Source organism: Mercenaria mercenaria, chromosome 10 (genome assembly GCF_021730395.1).
Source record: "Mercenaria mercenaria strain notata chromosome 10, MADL_Memer_1, whole genome shotgun sequence".
NCBI classification, from domain to species: Eukaryota; Metazoa; Mollusca; class Bivalvia; order Venerida; family Veneridae; genus Mercenaria; species Mercenaria mercenaria.
In genome coordinates this window covers 32,762,657-32,777,970 of record NC_069370.1, presented here as the reverse complement: position 1 = coordinate 32,777,970, position 15,314 = coordinate 32,762,657, and the positions used below count along the sequence as shown (strand labels likewise).

At 35.4% G+C, this 15,314-nt stretch overlaps 1 protein-coding gene across 5 annotated transcripts in view; it reads right to left on the bottom strand.

The window, feature by feature from the left end:
* The window catches only part of LOC123559480 (diacylglycerol kinase beta-like), a 150,362-nt gene that overhangs the window by 32,628 nt on the left and 102,420 nt on the right, over positions 1-15,314 (bottom strand). For 4 of the 5 annotated variants that reach the window (XM_053552632.1, XM_053552635.1, XM_053552634.1 and 1 more), the window contains exons 9-10: positions 14,609-14,683; positions 7,028-7,147 (exon numbers count right to left, since the gene is read on the bottom strand). In XM_053552632.1, the coding sequence (XP_053408607.1) occupies positions 7,028-7,147; positions 14,609-14,683 (195 nt within the window). Of the gene's footprint in view, positions 1-7,026; positions 7,148-14,608; positions 14,684-15,314 lie in introns of all 5 variants that reach the window. The other variant, XM_053552631.1, reaches the window with a different exon arrangement.

Here is a 15,314-nt window from a genome sequence, read left to right as displayed (position 1 = left end):
TCAGGGCTAAATATCCTTAACCTTTCACTTCTATGCCATAAAACAATCTTTTCAACTGGATGAATGCTGATAAATATCTCTTCATCTCATTTAAATAACATATTTCTACTCAAACGTTTTCCTGTTGATGATTATTATATATATATGGACCATTTGAGGTCTTAAGACAAAGACCTTTGACCCTTTTGATCATGAAATCCATATTCCACTGACTTTAACCAAATATCACAGCAAAAGCCCGAAGTTCAAACTACAGATGACAGCTGACAGAAATACATGTTGCACAACTGTTTCAAAGTCTTTTAACCTTCTGCCCAAAAGTGATCAGGGTCTTCCACTGACCTAATTCAAATTATCAATTTATACAGTTGTATGTCTTAATGGTCAATTATTCTCCTGTTACTGTTTCAGTATCAAGGTGACCTTGACCTCTTTGACCTACAAACCACAAAACCTACACGGTCATCTACAACTTCAGTGCTAACATCAGCCATTCCCTTTTCCAATCTAAGGTCTTTGTGCCTACAGCTTATTCAATACAGCACAATGTCATGTAACTTCCACTCTTATTTAACCAACCAACATAAGCAAAGACATATATACATGTATTTATATTGCATATCCTTAAAAGGTTGTATACCCCTAAAAATCTTAACTCTACAACTGATCAAACACTTGCAAACAACCGATCTGAATGTCCTAAAATTCACATACACACACAAATTAAAATTAACAAAAACTATAATGAGTAATAAATAAAAAGTAATTGATTTATCAACATGCATGTATTCACAACTGTTCCATATAGTTTTTATTTAACTTAAATAAATAAAAATCCTAATATGGCTATTGACTACTGAAAACATGTTATGTAATAACTGCAACAATCCAGAATTAGTAATCAACAAACAAAACAAACATTAAATGAGCCGCTCCATGAGAAAACCAACATAGCTGTTTTGCGATGAGCATGGATCCAGACCAGCTTGCGGCATCTGCATAGTCTGGTCAGGATCCATGCTGCTTGCTTTCAAAGCCTATTGCAATTGGAGAAACCATTAGCAAACAGCATGGATCCCGACCAGACTGCACGGATGCGCAGGCTGGTCTGGATCCATGCTTGTCGCAAAGCCACTATGCTGGTTTTCTCATGACACAGCTCAAATACAGTTCATAAAATATAAGCATGCAGATTAGCAAGACAAACAAATTATCGATTCTATATTTTGTAAGGTATTATGGAAAAAAAATGCATTGGTATTTAAAGGAGAAGGAATGAATAGTTATATGGAGTTATTTCAAAGCCTTTCATAACACTGAAAAAAAATCAGACCTCTCATGAAAAAGATACGGCAGTTTGAAATCTGGCAAAATGGCTGACAATGCAGTCGGCTATTTTAGTATGTTTATGAAGTCATTTACATGTGTATTGCTGGATTATTAGTAAACAAATACCCTTTAGAACAGATTTATTTCCAACATTTCTTGAGTATAATAATTCCTTTCATTCTAGTTTGAAAGAAAACTGACAAGTCTTTTTACAGAATTATGGTTCAATGTTGAACCCGACATTTTATTTCATGTTGCCATGGAAACAAAATGGCTGCCAGTTTGATCAATAGTGAAACATTTACAACTTCCTCATTTTAGGCCGATTTAGGAAACTTTGCACTTCTTTCAATAATGTTAGAAGACCAAAAATGACATTGCCTTTCTCTCTAAGGAAAATTTAAGTGCAGAAACAGGAATGAGAGAAACATCATCTTCATATAAAACTCAAGATGCTCATCATCTTTCTGGTGGTGCAATCAGTGTAACCATGATCATAGTGGTTACTGTGATCAAGACAGTGGTCTTTCTGTGATCTTGATAGTGGTCTTTTTGTGATCATGATCATGACAGTGGTTACTATGATCACAACAGAGATCATCCTAATCATGACAGTGGTCTTTCTGTGATCATGATAATGGTTACTGTGATCATGACAGCGGTTACTATGATCACAACAGTGATCATCCTAATCATGACAGTGGTCTTTCTGTGATCATGATAGTGGTCTTTCTGTGATCATGATAATGGTTACTGTGATCATGACAGCGGTTACTATAATCACAACAGTGATCATCCTAATCATGACAGTGGTCTTTATGTAATCATGATAATGGTCTTTCTGCAATCATGATAATGGTTACTATGATCATAATAATAGTCTTTCTGTAATCATGATAATCTAAGGTTACAGTGATTATGATAATGGTTACTGTGATCATGATAATGATCATCCTAATCATGATAGCATGTTAGTAATTAATATGATCATGATAGTGGTCTTTGTGATCATAAAAGTGATCACTATTATTATGATACAGATCATTTATATGATTTTATTGCTCACTGTGACTAGGCCAGTGATCATTCTTAATTGTGACAGTTATAATTGGAATCATGACAGTGAGCTCTGCGATCATTTAATTCATCATTGTGACTACGATAATGGAATTGTGATTATGATAGGAAGGAATATTTTGGAATCAATCATATAAATGCAATATATGGTATAAATAGAGAAGATATAAGCATATTCACTGAATGTTATGCAATGAAGCAGTATGTTTTAATTTCATTTTTATAACTCTCAAGTACAAATACAAATCCAAATAGAAACAAATTTTACCATTTTTAGTAATGTCACTTGAAACCAAGCAGGGACAAAATTTTACATGCAAAGCAGTGCATAAACTCTTAAAAAGATTTTAATACTCGTTTTGCGGTGTACTTAATTCAACATGCATCAAACTCAATTCCATCTTCCAGGTTTATTCAACATAAAAAATCAAAATCCAGGTTCCAAGTTTATAAATCTAAATTTGAAAAGCAGTCTAAAAGCCTAAGCATCTGATTGGCTGATTCTAAGCCCCAATCTTCAAATTGACCGATAGCAAGTTTGCAGTGTTAGACTGGTCTCAAAACTCAGTTTTATAATATCAGAGCCTGGTTTCTATAAAAAAATTATTTGAAATTGTCTAGCATTTATGTTAGCATCTAAAATAATTGGCCAATCAAAAGCCTTGTTACATGGGACATAACTAAGAAAGTAAAGCCAATGAAAACAGAAGATATTAAGTACAACCTGATTGGTGGATTCAGAAAACATACCTCCTGAAAGCATAAACAATCATGCAAAACTGAAAATAAAAATGCAATCACAACAAAAATAATTCAAACAAAAAAAAAAAAAATGAAAACATATATACATGTACAACATGAACAAAAAAATCTACTTCTACAAATAATTTACACATTGCTTTTTCATTACTTTCATTTTGCCTATTAAATTTCAGAGAAAAATGTTCCAGAAAACATGCAATTAACTTAAAGTTCAAATTGAATGTGGAAAGTTCTGATTTCAGAGTGCTGCAATCAGCTCCACTTGAAATTCAACTGGATTTCTTCAAAAAAAGTTTTGTAGTATTCTGAACAAGAGCTGTCTGATGACAGCGCGCTCGACTATTCAAAGAATTGATTGAAGAATGGGGTCAAAATATTTCCACGGATATTCAGACTAAAGAAATAAATAGATTAGACAAACAATGTTCCTGTATTACTTTGATTTCGATAAGTCTTGCACTAAATGGCAATATATGAGGCAATTTCAAAGTCCAAAAAGGACAATAATTCAGCCAAAATAGACGGCAGAGTTATTTCCTACAGATAGAGACTATTATACTAAACAAGTGATAAAAGTTTCAAAGCCATATGTCAAACACTTCATAAAAATATGAACTGGTACAAAAAACTTAACAAAGATTTCTAAGTCAAAAGGGGCCATAATTCAGCCAAAATCCTTGATGGAGTTATGTACTCTTGCCTATAACTGGACATGGTGATGGTAAACAGGTGTTGAAAGTTTCAAAGCTTTATCTGAAAAGACTTTGTCAAAATATGAACTGGTACGAAATATTAACCAAGATTTCTAAGTCAAAAGGGGCCATAATTCAGCCAAAATCCCTGATGGAGTTATGTACTCTTGCCTATAACTGGCCATGGTGATGGTAAACAAGTGTTGAAAGTTTCAAAACTTTATCTTAAAAGACTTTGTCAAAATATGAACTGGTACGAAAAACTTAACCATGAATTCTAAGTCAAAAGGGGCCATAATTCAGCCAAAATCATTGATGGAGTTATGTGCTCTTGCCTATAACTGGCCATGATGATGGTAAACAAGTGTTAAAAGTTTCAAAGCTTTATCTTAAAAGACTTTGTCAAAATATGAACTGGTACGAAAAACTTAACCATGATTTCTAAGTCAAAAGGGGCCATAATTCAGCCAAAATCCCTGACGGAGTTATGTACTCTTGCCTATAACTGGCCATGATGATGGTAATCAAGTGTTGAAAGTTTCAAAGCTTTATCTTAAAAGACTTTGTCAAAATATGAACTGGTACGAAAAACTTAACCATGATTTCTAAGTCAAAAGGGGCCATAATTCAGCCAAAATCATTGATGGAGTTATGTGCTCTTGCCTATAACTGGCCATGATGATGGTAAACAAGTGTTGAAAGTTTCAAAGCTTTATCTCAAAAGACTTTGTCAAAATGTGGACTGGTACGAAAAACTTAACCAAGGTGTGACGCCGACGCCGACGCAGACGCCGACACCGACGCCGACGCCGTGGTGAGTAGGATAGCTCTACTTATTCTTCGAATAGTCGAGCTAAAAAGCACTATGTAGTATAGAGATGCAAAAATCAAAATATCCACAACTCACGACCACTCTTGAATAAAAAGCATTCTATTTTTTTTTTTTTTTTTTTTTTTTTTTTTTTAAGAAATTTGAGATTTCGACACTGCTTCCTTTTCTGATAGTTTTTTTTTTTTTTTATATATATATTCAGATCACTGAGTAGCATGCTTTCAGATAGGTCTATAATGAAATTTACCCCTGCTCTAAATAAATTCATAGTGATTTTTTAATTTAAAGGATAAAAACAAGGGATAGGAGTTAAATACTTTCATGTTTTGCTTGGGGGGTAAAAACATATTCTAAGTTAATGTTTAGTTTTCCAAAAGTAAGTCACCCCAATTATTATGACAGTAAAACTGGAAAAGGTTTATCACTTGAAAACATTAATCCTATGTTAATTACTTACACATAACAGCATCAGGGTATTTTATTTATTCAAAAAATTACTTCTATTATGTAACTTATTGATTTGGAAGCAAGCTGTTACAATGAATCACAATAAAATGTATAGGGTATCCCCTATTGTGTGTAATTGTTACACAAAATACTTTTACTCCCAAAACTCTACACAATAATATACTAAGAAAGTAAATCAACAATATACTAAGAAAGTTAATCATAAGTTTTGAAGTAAACACATATGCAAAATGATTTCTCCCCTCTTCTTTGAAGGAAGCACCAGTATAACTGGTTCAAATTTTATGTCTTGTTTTTCTCAGCACCAACTTTCAGCACCAACTTTCAAAGTTAAAATTGCAAAAAAAAGTGAACACAAATTCCATTTGAGAATACAACATTCATTAAATACAGCATACAAAATCTACATGCATTTTACATTTTAGATACATTTCTAACTCAAATTAAATCAATTTTGGATGAAATTTTATTTGTCAATGACAAGTTAAAAACCTGCCCACAAAATAGTAAGGACTTAATCATCAGCTAGGGGGTTGCACTGACGTTTTATAAATGAATGATATACTGACACAATTTTTTTAAGAGTTAACTGATATATCAATGTATTGTCAAACTATGCTCAATTGGTATGCATTCAACTAGTGTGTTTTCAAAATATTAAATATACTAGCTCCTTGTGAGAAAATGTTAATAGAAAGTACAATGTTAACATCCAAGGTAGCTGACCTGTAACAACATTCAGCTATTTCTGTATTTATGTAATCCCTTTGCAAGTTCTCTGCATTCTCCGGCTTGTTGTTCTAAAGACGGTGAATCCAAAAACAAAGCATAGAGAAACTACGGAATCAAACGAAACTGCTGAATGCCATTCAAAGTCTGTAACCTTAATTAGAATTATTATATCAAGTGTCCGAATAGATATACTAGACCACCTTGCAAAGCCTGTCACCCTAGTGTGAAAGTAGTCTTTTATAACTTGATAAAAGAAAATGTTAATTTTCATGCAAAACAAAAAAAAATCTTTTCTGGTATAGTATTATTTTAAATGACCCATGCTCATGCAGGTTTTAATTTTTAGGCATCGTAAAAGTTTTATACGTAATACAAGAGCTGTTTGTGAGACATATATGCCCCCCCCATGATAGGTTGTCCTATTTTCAGTCCCATGATCACAATGACCTTGACCTACTCATCCCCAAAACAATAGGGTTAACTACTTCATGAGCCCAATACTGCCAACAAGTTTGAAGATAATGCGTCAAGCGGTCCTCAAGTTATAGAGTGGAAACCGTTTTCAGGTTTCAGGCCCCTTTGACACTGACCTTCTGACTTACTGACCCCAAAACAAAAGGGGTCATCTACTTAATATGCCCAGTCATGCTATCAAAGTCGAAGGTTCTGGGTCAAAAGGTTCTCAAATTTAACAAAGTTAATAAGTGGAAGGAGAATAAACGTTAAGAAAATTCTTAACATTTATTTTCCTTCAGGAGACCCTAAATTTCTGAACGAAAAAAAAAACCTTACAAAACTATTATTCCCTCTTGTTCTCTGAAAAGTTATGTAGCTAACTTTTCAACCCTTTGCCTGCTTGCGGCAAGTGATTCTGCCTTTGTGACCAGTGCAGACATAGATCAGACTGCATGGCTATTCAGTCATTAAATTTAATTGAACACCCCTTCAAATATTAAATGGTATTGCCCAAATTGAATGATGGAGCAGTTCATTATAGAAATTTAGCAGAGTAAGAGTTAAACATAATGGACATGTTGATAAGACTAAACCATCATCTCTTCTAGAGCTCTTCATTGTAAATACAGGGTGATATACAATAGAATTAATTCAGGAAAATAAAAGGGAGGTAACTTACTGTATCTAGCCCAAGAAGAACAAGAAGTGGAATAGTAGTCATCCCCCCTCTTTTCCATTCCTCGAGTGTAACAGTACCATCCGAATCATAGTCTATTTCTATCATCATATCTTGTAATATCTGAAATACAGAAAAATGAGCCATCCCATGAGAAACAACATAGTGGGTTTGCACGATGGATAGACCAAGCTGGATGGAGTGGGGCTATGCTGTTCCAGCATGGAATCCAGAATTACCAGCCTGGATCCGACCAGATCTGCGCGGTCCATGCGCCAGGCCTGGTTGGAAAATCCTACAGCTGCGTCGCAGTTAAAAACCCACTATGTTGGTTTTCTCATGGCATGGCTCAAATATAGATTTGAATTATCTAATGTTATCAAGTCTGCAGAATTCTTCTGGGTATGTTAATGGCCTCACCAGTTAGCTACTGCTAAAATCTGAAAAAATAATATATATGTAAATCAGCTTCTTAAAGTTAAAACTGGTTAAACTTGGTTATTTGTCATATTATTTTGTACATTTTTTCAATTTTATGACGGTATTTACCTTGTACATTCATTCTATATTGCCTATAAGTGAGCACGAATATTTCATCAAATGACTTATTAAAACTGCATACACCTCACTAACCTTAGCCGCTGCAGGCATAAAGCCTTTGCAACGCTTGGACCAGATCACCCGATAATCGCGTCGATCAGGTTCCAAGTGTTTGCTACTCTGACATTTCTTCAATTTTGGAGCAAATTGAAAACTTTACAATTAGCAGACGACATTTCCAGCAGACGACAATTTATCTAGCATGCTAAAGGTTAAAAGGACAGAACACAAGAACTCAGAACTTGTAGCCTAAAATATTCCTTATTCTTAAAATAACAGTGAAACCGCTTTGAGCAAATACCACTAGGCAGACTAAAGTGTTTGTTATACAGAGGTTGTTCCTTTGGACAGATTAATTTACTAATTTACTACTCTTGAGGTTAATTTACCAATTTGGAGAGAATAATTCACAGAGGTTAATCACTGCTATGGAGAGGTTAATATACTGCTTTGAAAAGATTAGTTTACTGCCTTGGAGAGGTTCTCTGAAGAGGTTAATTTACTCCTTCGGAAGGGTTAATTAGAGAAGTTAATTTACCTCTGTGGTGAAATTAATTTACTGCTCAGCAGTGGTTAATTAATAAGTTTGGAGAGGTTAATTTATGGCTTTGGAGAGGTTAAGTTACTCATTTAGAGTGGGTTAATTAATGCTTTGGAGAGGTTAAGTTACTCATTTAGAGTGGTTATTTTAAGCTTTGGAGAGGTTAAGTTATCTTAGAGTGTTAATTTAATGCTTTGGAGAGGTTAAGTTACTCATTTAGAGTGGTTATTTTAATGCTTTGGAGAGGTTAAGTTACTCATTTAGAGTGGTTAATTTAATGCTTTGGAGAGGTTAAGTTACTCATTTAGAGTGGTTATTTTAAGGCTTTGGAGAGGTTAAGTTACTCATTTAGAGTGGTTAATTTAAGGCTTTGGAGAGGTTAAGTTACTCATTTAGAGTGGTTAATTTAATGCTTTGGAGAGGTTAAGTTACTCATTTAGAGTGGTTAATTTAATGCTTTGGAGAGGTTAAGTTACTCATTTGAGTGGTATTTAGGCTTGGAAGTTAGTACTCATTTAGAGTGTTATTAGCTTTGAGAGGTTAGTTACATTGAGTGTTAATTTAATGCTTTGGAGAGGTAATTCAGAGTGTTATTTTAATTTGAGAGTGGTTATCATTTAGAGGTTAATTTAATGCTTTGGAGAGGTTAAGTTACTCATTTAGAGTGGTTATTTTAAGACTTTGGAGAGGTTAAGTTACTCATTAAGAGTGGTTAAATCACTGCCCTGGAGAGGTTAATACACTGCTTTGGAAAGGTTAAGTTACCCATTTAGAGAGGTTAATTAACTGGTTTACTTAAAATGGTCTAACTAAATTGGAAAGAAAAAAATCTGTCTTTACAGGCATGTTAATGTGCTCTACAGGTGTCAGTATCCTGGGTTACACTGACTTGCACAGCTTGTCACAGACACCTTTAGTCCTGGGCCTTCACATACCTATCACAATGTCCTGTTTTTGGTCCTATTTATGCAGGAAAACACTCCTAAATGCATTCAAGACAAACAAAGTTAACAGTGACCATTACCGGTAGCACCTACATATAACATCGTCTCTTCAGTGCAAAATGTCGCTAACTATATCTACATATAAAGCCAGTTAACAGCTTTGTGCAGCACTTTGGCATCAATAATTTCTAGTCCAGCTATGGCCATGCACTGTATATATAGGTTTTGCAGTGCTCTATTTTCTCTCATTCTATCTTCCCACTGGTAATTTTTGATATTTAGAACTGATGACTGATAATTAAGGACCCTGTTAATGGGGGAAAATATCAATTAAAAGTATTAATGGCTAAGTGTATAGAAACAATAAGATATGATTGAATTTAATTGCTATATCAGGTCTGTAGGGAACTCCAAATTGAATTTTCCAATTTCCCACCACAGCCTATAGAGAGAGAAATACTTATCAATATTCTATAACAGTATGACAAAATATTCCCGATGGAAAAACATTATGATAATGGCCACGGGACAATCTCTTCCATGAAATATGCATGTATTCGGAATGTCTGACGGTATTCATTTGCAATGGTAATCATTTTCGGATGGGTTTTCTCAAGGAAATCATTTGAGCCACGGCATGAGAAAACCAACATAGTGCATTTGCGACCAGCCTGAAACCAGACCAGCCTGTGCATCCGCTTTGAATAGGCTTTGAAAATGAACAGCATGGATCCTGACCAGACTATGCAGATGCACAGGCTGGTCTGGATCCATGCTGGTCGCAAACGCACTATGTTGGTTTCCTCATGGCGTGGCTCATTTTTATTGCTGTTGCAAGGAGTTTAATTAGTAGCTAGTTGGGGAAATACAACCACGCTTTCTAACATACACATACCTTTAACTCTCATCCAATATACATGTATTCAATATTATGGTAATTTTTCATCTTGTGTGGACAAGATGTTGGGAATTTTTTCTCACTTTTCATACAGGTTTAGTAAAGAACATGCAATGTGTGTTTTGGCTAAATACAATTATTTTGGCAGTATATTGTATGACAGAATAGATCAAAGACAAAGATCAAGAAATGTGTCATGATCTAAGCACAGGAACTGATTTAACAAGGCTACAGGTAGAACCAATGGTTGATCTCCGATACTGCTTAGTCAACTAATTATATTCATTGAGGGGCAGACAACTTTTAAGGTACCAGGAGGGTAGAATTATTGCAAATGTGCTATCAAAAGACAATGCACGTGTATAGAAAATGTTTTGTTTTTTTTTTCATCTTAAGAGCACCATATAAGGCGTAAGAAAATGCATTTTTTTGTATTAATACTCCAGACAAGAGGGTCATGATGGCCCTGTCTCGCTCATCTGACCTAGTTCTTACCCCTGATTACCTAGTATCTAATTTGGTCTAGCATTCATAGAAACAAACATTTTGACCATATTTCATGTAAATCTGGTAGATTATTAACCAAGTTTTTCAATGATTTGACCTGACCTTTTATTTTAATGAGACAAACGTCCTGTCAAAATTCCTTAAAGATGGGGTAGAAAATGTGGTCTCTAAAATGTTAACAAGGTTTTATTATGAACTGACCTAGTGGCCTAGTTTTTGATACAAGACGTCCCATAAACAAAGGCATACAAGATTTTATTGAGGATAATGTTCTGACCAAGTTTCATCAAGATTTGGCTCACAGTAAGAGCTCTAGAATGTTAACAGTCAAATTGCTGATGCCAGATGACTCATGATGGACAACGGCAGACAAAGGGTGATCACAATAGCTCACCTTGAAAACTTTGTGCTCAGGTGAGCTAACAAGGAAAGTGCAGCGGACTGACAGATAGACAAGACAGTGTCTGTATGCTGTCCCTTTGCAGAACAGAAATAACGCCTCATGAAAAGGGCTCAATAATTCTTCAATGCAAGGTCAAGGTCATCAGGTCTTCATTTGTTTATGCAATAATTGATGAAGTGATAATAGTCACACATTGCATATTTCCCCATTACCATTCACGTATGTCCGATGACTGAATTATTTTTATATATGTAAAATCCTGCCAACAAAAATAATAATATAAGATATATGCCAATATACAAACTGTCAATATTTTTTTATAACAGTAAAGATCAAAGTTCATGTATGAAGGCGGGGCTGTAAAATTCAATATACCCTGAAAAAATGTTGAGATGTAATAACACCTACATGTATAAAAACAATCAACTTCCCAAGGTTGCACAATAATATTTTGATATAGCATGTCAAACAAACATTATGACAATCTAATATTTTAAATGCCAGTTTCATGATGTAAAATGAACCAACTGGCGAAATGCAATCACTTAATTTTTTCAATGCTATTTTGTTTGCAACAGGATATAAATGTCAAGGATTTCTAATCACCCCTCATTTGCATAATCCTACATTAGTCATCTTGCCAAAAATGTGAAATAATTTGACTGTGTGGGAGTAAAACACTATAATTTTCCTTTTTTATGGCTTGACACAAACCAAATTACAAGCGTGGGTCTAAAGTATTTCAGCTATGTGAGCTTGGATTTAGAACAAGCACTGACAACATATGAGCCGCACCATGAGAAAACCAACATAGTGTGTTTGCTACCAGCACGAATCCAGACCAGCCTGCGCATCCGTGCAGTCTGGTCAGGATCTATGCTGTTCGCATTCAAAGCCTACTGCAATTAGAGAAACCATCAACGAACAGCATGGATCCTGGTCAGACTGCGCGGATGCGCAGGCTGGTCTGGATCCTTGCTGGTCGCAAACGCACCATGTTGGTTTTCTGATGGTGCGGCTCAATTAATTATTATGACCCACTAGGATATAACTGACAGCTTCCACACATAAACCATAGGTGGAGAACAAACAACACACAAGTAGAAACATACAGAAAATTGTGATAGAGCAACCTATATAGAATACAAATTTCCTTTCCAACTTTCTAAAAAAATTTATCAAATTGTACAGCTATGCATATAAGGATTCTGATGTAGCAACCTATATGGAATACAAATTTCCTTTCCAATAGACAATTTTCTATTTTAAACAAATTATTTAATTATACAGGTACGCATACAAGAAGGATGTCAATATGCCTCCCAGGTGTCAAAAGTTACAAAATTTAGAAATGTAAAATCTTAACAATACTTGGGTGTGCATGTTAACAAGAGCTGTCACAGGCGACAGCGCGCTCGACTATTTCGATGCTGGATTGTGAAACTGGGCACATCTGAGGAAACTGGAGCTGTCACTGGAGAGTTTAATGACTCCAATGGTGGATGAAGATATTGCACAATAGCTTGAGTCTGTGTCAAAAATATTAAGTAATAGGAGAGGTAAATATAAAGTGTATCAAAACACTATAACTATAATTCTAAACAAAAAGGGGGCATAATTCATAAAATATTGGTGCAGGAGTTATGCACCTTGTGTCATATGATGTGGGTGATGATGTGGAACAAGTACTTCAAGTTTGAATTAAATGCATTTCATAATAACTGAGATATAGTGAAAATGCATCAAAATGAACCTTAAACTCTAAGTAAAAAGGGGGAATAATTCATGAAACATTGGTGCCAGAGTTATGCACCTTGTGTCATATGATGCGGGTGATAATGTTGAACAATTATTTTAAGTATGAATCACATTCATTCTGTAATAACAGAGACAGAGTGAAAGTGCCTGAAATTCTAAGTAACAAGAGCTGTCTCCGTTTGGATGACACATGCCCCGATGCACTTTGAATGAATAGTTATGGCCATGTTAGAGTTTAGGAACCTTTGACCTACAGAGGGGGGTCTTGACGGCGACACATTATCTTACTGTGTCACACATTCATGCATAGTTATTTTAAAATCCAATGCCCTGAATGACAAGATATGGACAGACATGCCATCAATGCATACATGAAAAATGATCTTTAACGCTAAGTGTGACCTTGACCTTTGAGCTACGGACCTGGGTCTTGCGTGTGACACATCATTCTTACTGTGGGTACACATTCATGCAAGTTTATTGAAAAATCACATCATCGATGACAAAGATATGGACCGGACACGCCCATCAATGCACTATCCTTTAACATCTAAGTGTGACCTTGACCTTTGAGCTACGAACCTGGGTCTTGCGCATGACATGTCGTCTTACTGTGGTACACATTTATGCCAAGTTATTTGAAAATCCATCCATCGATGACAAAGATATGGACCGGACACGCCCATCAATGCACTATCCTTTAACGTCTAAGTGTGACCTTGACCTTTGAGCTACGGACCTGGGTCTTGCACACTGCACGTCGTCTTACTGTGGTACACATTCATGCCAAGTTATTTGAAAATCCATCCATCGATGACAAAGATATGGACCGGACACGAAAATTGCGGACAGACCGACAGACGGTTCAAAAACTATATGCCTCCCTTCGGGGGCATAAAAAAGGGGAATAATTCATTAAAATTTGTGCCAGAGATATGCACCTTGTGTTATATGATGTGGGTGATGATGCTGAACAATTATTTCAAGTTTGAATCAAATTCATTCAGTAATAACAGAGATAGCGTGAAAGTGCATCAAAACTTTAATTTGAAAATCTAAGTGAAAAGGGGGGATAAATCATGAAATATTGGCACAGGAGTTATGGCCCTTAGGTCAGATGATGTAGGTGATGATGAGGAATAACTATTTTAAGTTTGAATCAAATCCATCAAGTAATTACAGAGATATGATGAAAAAAGAGAAAGTGTAAAAAAACTTTAACCAAGGTGCGGACGCGGAAAGACGCAGAGGCCGACGCCGGGTTGAGTAGGATAGCTCTCCTTATACTTCGTATAGTCGAGCTAAAAATGCACTTTTCAGAAGTTTATGTGAAGCGAGCAGAACAATTGAATTTTAGAAGATGCTAACGAATATGAAAGAGCCTGACTTTACCAACGCACATAAGAACGAAATGGCACTGATTACTCCTTAGTGTTTGGTGAAAATTTGCCAAATAATACAATGTATAAGAGAAGTGGCCAAAACATCAAGGCACCAAGGGCCATAACTCCAGAAAATGCAGAAAATATGCACAACTAGGCTTGGCAATGATCACCGTTGGGAAGTGTGGTGTAAATACATCCAGCTGTGTCAGAGGAGTTGCTTGGACATACAGACATATAGCAATAAATCAATATGTCTCCCTCACTTCATGTGGGAGACATAATAACTACTAGCGAAACTGGTACTTTCTTAAATTGATATCTTTGAGCAAGAAATCATTCAACTGGGACTGACACTCAAAATCTCTCACCCTGTCATATTCATCAGACACCAAACTTAAAAGATATACAAGTGACAAAACAGGCAGGCATTCTGCAAGAATTGATTTTTTTAACAGAAAAAGTAATATAAGTATTTGACACTGACACAAGCTTTGCATAAATATGCGTTTACGATATGTATTCCTAATTTCTGGAAGACCATAACTTACAGGTTTGAGCTCTGAAACATCCCAGCCGAGGTATTCTGCAACAGACATCATCTGATTCACTATACAATCCAGTTCCTGAAAATAGAGTCAATATAATATTTATATTAAACTACCATTGTTGCCCAGTCTCTATACCAGTTTCTTAACAAGCTTAACTAAAATACATTGTGAAATCATTAACTTTTGTGAACTTTAATCCCAATGAAGCAGTATATTCTGATTGATTAATGTCAAAATCCAGGAATTTAAATATCACATGCGAAAGCCATTTTTGCCAAAACCACGAAATTTCATCCCCATGAAATTAAATGATTTCACAGTAAATGACATTAACCCTTACCCTGCTACATTTCTATAAGTTGTCCATCTTTCAATCTGGACAGTACCATTATTAAAAGGGGTGCTTACCAAAAAGATACTGACTGAATAGCAAACAGTGCAGATCATGATCAGACTGCATGGATGTGCAGGCTGATCATGATCTACACTGGTCGCAAAGGCAGAATCAATAGTGGCCAGCATGATAAGTGAGTGAGTGAGTTGGGTTTTACGGCGAATTGACACAAATGGTCACATATCGCTGAAGCATGATAAGGATTAATGTAAAACATCAAATGGATAAGCAAAAAGGTCAAGTTATCCGCAGTTTCAGTGATCAAAACATAGAGAATATAAGGACCAGACCAGAGACAACACAACTGCTGAA